Source organism: Pholcus phalangioides, unplaced genomic scaffold (genome assembly GCF_987345545.1).
Source record: "Pholcus phalangioides strain wild (caught in Gottingen) unplaced genomic scaffold, Ppha-v1.0 ptg000024l_1, whole genome shotgun sequence".
Classification (NCBI taxonomy): Eukaryota; Metazoa; Arthropoda; class Arachnida; order Araneae; family Pholcidae; genus Pholcus; species Pholcus phalangioides.
The window spans coordinates 6477733-6483931 of NW_028301616.1; the positions used below are offsets into that span (position 1 = coordinate 6477733).

At 34.0% G+C, this 6199-nt stretch overlaps 1 protein-coding gene across 5 annotated transcripts in view; it reads left to right on the plus strand.

Moving 5' to 3' along the window:
• The window catches only part of LOC149068647 (protein CBFA2T1-like), an 81518-nt gene extending 77349 nt beyond the window's left edge, over positions 1–4169 (plus strand). For 3 of the 5 annotated variants that reach the window (XM_089250945.1, XM_089250949.1, XM_089250947.1), the window contains exons 8-10: positions 55–298; positions 416–651; positions 831–1234. In XM_089250945.1, the coding sequence (XP_089107071.1) occupies positions 55–298; positions 416–651; positions 831–1121 (771 nt within the window). In that variant the 3' untranslated portion in view covers positions 1122–1234. Of the gene's footprint in view, positions 1–54; positions 299–415; positions 652–830 lie in introns of all 5 variants that reach the window. The other 2 variants (XM_089250946.1, XM_089250948.1) reach the window with 1 other exon arrangement.
• The last annotated feature ends 2030 nt before the right edge of the window (positions 4170–6199 follow it).

Below are 6199 nucleotides of genomic sequence, written 5' to 3' on the forward strand. Positions count from 1 at the left end.
AACGTATTTCTTCATGAGTAGCTGATGATTTTATATTCCGTTTTCGCTCTATAGATGCTGAACTGTATATTGGGCATGGTAGAGAAGACGAAAAGAGCGCTGGCCATATTGCAGCATCGGAGCTATGCTGACAGGCAAGATAACTTGTCTCTGTGGAGGAGCACGAGACATCTAGACGGAACCGAATTCGATTTGAAGAAGCGAACCGCAGAGTTACTTCAACACGGACCGGCGCACCATCACTACAAGGCAACCCCTGCCTCCGAGGAAAGAGTTTGTGAAGTACGGAGGAGACCAGGTAGATACAGACAGCATTTAAATTAAATATTTATTAAAAATATTAATTTTCTCAAATACTGGCTTACGCAATATGCAATATGAAATAAAACTTATTGTGCTAAACATTCTTTTATAGAGAGTTTGGTGACACCGAGACAGCCGCCTCTCCTTCCGCTCGCTGAGGACGCTGTTCACGAAGTCAAAAGACAAGCTGTCGCAGAGCTTCACAAAGCGGTGACTGCCGCAGAATCAAAAGCCAGCGAACTATTGGCAGCCGAGAGAGCAAAAATGGAACGGATGCTATCTGAAGCTAGGCGGCAAGCTGCTGAGGAAACTATGGCAGCCATCAACCACCAAGACGAATCAACTGAAGTGAGTGTCACTTCTTCCGAATTATGAACTCAATATCAACATATGCATTGAAAATAATATCAAATGTTCAAGTAGAAAATATTTTTTTACCGAAAGCGTTTAAGAGTAATAATTAGTTTGTACGTTTCTTATCAGATGAAACTCGAAATATAAATAACAAATTCGAATCGTGCTTGCAGAGCTGCTGGAACTGCGGCCGTAAGGCGAACGAGACCTGCAGCGGCTGCAACCTGGCTAGGTACTGCGGGGCTTTCTGCCAGCATAAAGATTGGGAGAATCATCACAAGGTTTGCGGCCAGAGCTCGGCTTCCCATTCCGCATCGACACCATCAACTTCAACACCAGCGAGCGGCCGGGCTTCACCATCGGTCAGTCCGAACAGTTCGTCGCCGACGAGCGGTAAACAAAGTCCAAGACCGCCATCAGCCAGAACAATCGCCGCTGAAATCAAATCTGAACCAAAGAACTGAACAAGAGAAAGCCCTTTCTTGTTTTTTTTTCTGGACTCGCAAATTTCTACGGTACATAATAAGAAGACTCTCATTCTCCAGAATAGTAATGAACGAACGCAATCGTTGCTCATACGAACTGGAGATAAACAAAGAAATCAATCCGTGTAAAATCCCAGTGATAACCTACCCCTATAATCCACCTTAAACCCGAAAGTATTTGGTGTGTGTTGTATTGTATTGTATATAAGCAATCTACGGGCGAAAAAAAAGAGTCATAAACCCTTTTCTGCTGAGCAGAAATCAAGGTATAAAGTATATATCAAGGCCTCGAGCCTTTCAGGAACAGTCGAGGCTTTTAAATTTCAAAACAGAATGAAATCCCCAAAGACTTCAGGAGCCACTTGAGAATTAAACAGAATCATTACGTTCATCATCTCTGTGTGTGTGTAATATGTATCAGGGGGGGTTTCACGCCAAGATCTCGAGTAAATATTGAATAATTTTATAGGCGCAGATGCCATTCAAATTCAAATTCTTCAAGTGTTTTCTAATTCAAAGAAACCTCGATAGGTCACTCTGTAAATTTCAGGATGTAATCGAAGTCCAATCTCATATTTTAGTTGGGTAAAATATAGTCCATAATTGGAACAGCATATGTATATTTCGGAGGCTTTCTTTAATATATTCCTTCTCCGATTACAAAAAGTAAATTGGGCCAATTCTGAACGGTATAAGATTAATGACACACCAATTGAATTGGTCGCTCTTGCAGAAACTCGATCGTTCGTTATGCAAGATGAGATGCTGCACTAGCACGAAGATAGACAACCCCGTATCTCTGGATGCCCGTGAGGCATCTACGAAAACACAATTACATTTACTTTATGAAATGAAAGTTAAATGGTCACTTTGTCTTAAGACTCTATGATGTGGTACCCAACACGTAACTTCCTTGGTGTTTCGTCATTACCTAGCTAAAGACTGTTTTTGTCATTATCTTATCAATATCGATGATAAATCGATATTTATCAATATCGTTCAAACACCCAAAACGTCGAAAGACCATTGTTAAGTTTTTTGCGTCATAAACTTGCATCCATCCACTCCCGTCCCTTTTTGATAATCTAGATACGAGTGTAGCATCCGTTGCCTCCTGATCTCTTTGAGCCAAAAAGGATGCAGAAAGCTTTCTAATCAATGCTGATCTGATGTTCAAAGCACTCTAAATTCTGTCCCAAGTGATTCGGAAGCTCTCCCTCACAAAGGCTTCCGTACACGGTACATTTAAGAGGATAACCTAACTATAAGAAAAGTCGCCTTCATTTTTGACCACCTTCCAAGCTTATTCGGCATTGGCAAAATTTAGTGAATCAACCAAACATTATTTTTTATTGCGAACAAAAATCTAGTAATGCAGAAACCTCGAATATTCAAAGCTTCTTTTCCAATGACTGCAATTTTCGAAAGTTAACCGTGAAATTATAAAATATCATAGCTAAATGATGTTCTCGCTCAAGGCCTATTGTAATACAGAGAATGAGATGAATATAGTATAAAATGAATGTTTTCCTTGAATTCCCAGCGTGTCCGAGAACAATACCGCTAAAATGAAAGACATGACAGTGACACATCGAGACACGAAAATTCTTGCATTACACCAATTTATTCGAGAGATACATGCATTATCCCTCATCAGAAGTCGCCAAAATGTAGTTGCTTTGCTCAAATCTGTCCGCAGAGGACTTTCATACAGTGGGAGAAGAAAAAAAGTTTTTCTTTCCAATCACAAAGAATAACGGGAGAAAAATGTTTCGTTTCCTCTCTCTCGGTATTATGTGTGCATTGAGAATATATTTCTTTTTCTCTTTAATTCCCAGGGTTACTCTAGAACCTTCTTTTCTTCCCTTTGGCGCCATTGGCTGGAGATTCTCCATAAAAAAATGATTAAAAAAATAATTTGCGACCCCAGTTCTTATTATGAAAATTATTTGTCTTCAGTTGTCCTGCCACTACTGCCATTTTAGCGGTAGAATTCTGGAGTATATAAATAACTTTATTTTGGCTCTTGCTCACAAGAGCTATATACGGACTAATATTAATTGGATATCAACGATTTCAGCACACAGTATCCAATTACTCGTGGTATCCGATTGTGCGGGGAACAATTCAATTGCCATTTTGTCAACGTTAGTATAGTTTGCATGTTGAAAACGGATGAAGGATTAATATTAATAAAGCTTCTCGAATAAATCAGACACAAAAAATGAAATTAAAATTATATTTAGTTACAATGATTACAATACAATTTTCTTTTACTTTTCATCAGGAAATTTAGCGTCCTCTATTGGCTTAACACAGAACAAAAATAAAATAACTTTAAATGTACATATTGAAGAGAACTTGGAGAGCATACTTGGGGGCCGGTACATACTAACAAATGAATTTTTTTAAATCTTAACTTAGTAATATATTTTCCATTAATTCCCAACGTTTCATTCAATAAAAACATTGTGCATAGTGGTTGGTGTGTAATAGCAGTTGATGCGCGCAACGTAATATTTCCAATTAAGCGTGGAAACTTAAACATTTGAAGTTTCTCCTATTGTCTTTAATAGAAGTTTTGGTTCCTCGGAGGATTTTATTCGATTTTATTGAACACACACACCCACACTATCCGATTTGGCCGATTGTAGACGAAAAAATATATTAATACTGAGATCTCAGGAATTTCAGCTTATCTACATCCAGAAATTTTCAGAGTGGCATATCTATGGAGATATTGCTTTATTTATATTGGAATTGACAGCGGAAAACGAAAGATATTTTAGAGTTAAATTACAGTCTTGATTTCTTATCGACTTTGTTCCGATTCCGACTGGATATCACAATGCTTCCAGTCATTGTCAAGTCCGACAAAGCCATATCAAAACTCTATGATAGATTGGATTAGCTTTTACCTGGAATTGGCTATGTGAATAATAATAAACCCGGTCTCACACACATATGGCGTGACACCTCTTGAAAGGTATGCAATGTTTAAATCATAACCGGGAATGAAATGTGTACAAAGAAGAAAAAAGAAAAAAACGAAAAAGAATTTAATGTAGAAAATTGATGTTTGTATAAATATATCAAATATATATATATTTAAATATATATTATATATATGTTTAATGTTTGCATGCAGCAGCTTCAGTGGAAGCAAAAAAAAAAAATTGAATGTAGGTTGATGTAAACTCATGTCCGATCGATGTCGAAGCATTTTTTTTTTGTCCAAACATGCAAACATTAATCGATCCTCACCGGTTTCTATGTGTGCCATAAAAACACATTTAATTATAATTAAAATAATTATCAATGAAGAATCACACTCATATAACATGCCAAAGCGTCAATTAATTAATTGAAACCACGTTGTATTTTGCATATCTTTGATTCTAATTTTTGCCAAAAATATTTTATTTTATAATTGAAATTCATTTTTTCTTTCTAGTCATTATATAATTCTAATTATTATTATTATTATTATATTCCTTGTTGTTGTTACACATTTTGTACATGTGCCATATTCAAGACCAAATATACCGCTTTATCAAGTACAAAGTTACCCAAGCATCATGTGTGACCCTCGAAGCTCTCGCCGGGACCCACCGACGAAAAGATTCAGAAATTTCATAAAAAGTTAAAACAAGTGATTTCAAAAGTACTTTTTTTTTTGAAAATTTCACAACTAAAATAAAAGGAATTGTGTCGATATTGATGAACATTTGTTTTTAATGAAAAATATTTCCTGAAAATTATTTATAAAAAATATTTTCATAATTAATGAAAATGTTAATATTCATTCAAAACAATTTCAGAATTACTAAAAATTCGTATTTGATGAAAACAAAATCAAAATTAATGAAAAAATTCAAAATTAATTAAAAAATTCAAAATTAATGAAAAAATTCAAAATTAATGAAAAAATTCAAAATTAATGAAAAAATTCAAAATTAATGAAAAAATTCAAAATTAATGAAAAAATAATTTCAAAATTATCCAAAGAAATATTTCCAGAATTATTGAAAGGAACATTTTCAGAATCAGTGAAAATTCATTTCCAATGATAAAATAATTTCGAACTTGATTAAAAATACTCCCACAATTAGTCAAAAAATAATTCCTGAATTATATTTTATTTTGAAAATAATTCTTTTTTTCGGATACCAATACAATACAAATATCTGTACTCGAAAAAATAATGATTTCAAAATTATTCAAAGAAATAATTTTCAAAATTAAAGAAAATTAATATTTGTGATGAGAAAATAATTTCAAAATCAATTCCATAACAAATGAAAATTAAATTTTTAATGAAAAAAAATCATTTCAGATTAATGGGAATTTATATTTAATGAAAAATATTCTAAAAATAAATACAATTCTCCAGTTATATAACATTCTTCCTATGTTAAATCGGAGCCCTGGGCCGCTTTGGCCTACCTATTTAGACGCCACCGTATGAATCTAGATACCGCAACATTTGGATTTGATAGAATTTTTCATTTCTGGCCCTTCAATGGCTGAAAGACCCCTTGTTGAAGACCCTAATATATTCAATTTGTAGAGATGATCATAATGTTTTCGGTGGTAGGTGTGTTGTGCAACCACCATAAAACAAATTTAATTAAAATTTATATAACCTCAATATATAATACTTTTCTACGAGTACGTACCGAGCACAGCAATAAGAGGTAAAACAACAACGTGTACAAGCAATATATTCGAATATACTGCTGTAAAATGTGGTAATTACGCATAATAATCCCCACGTGCACATTTACAGCAGTGTATTTTTTTTCAGTGTGTACTTTAAGTACTCAAAATGTAAAAAAAAAACACCCCACAAAATGGCTGTCATCAAATTTAATCTGTTATTTTCAATTGATGTATTTTGATATATTTTATTTCCTGTTAATTATCAGATAATTTTTTTTTTCGTCGATGTAATTACCTCAAATACATTTTTTTGTGTGTATTTTTTATATTATGTAAATACAGTACACATTTATGCACAGTCATTAGGATCACAAATACTATTAGGACACGCAATT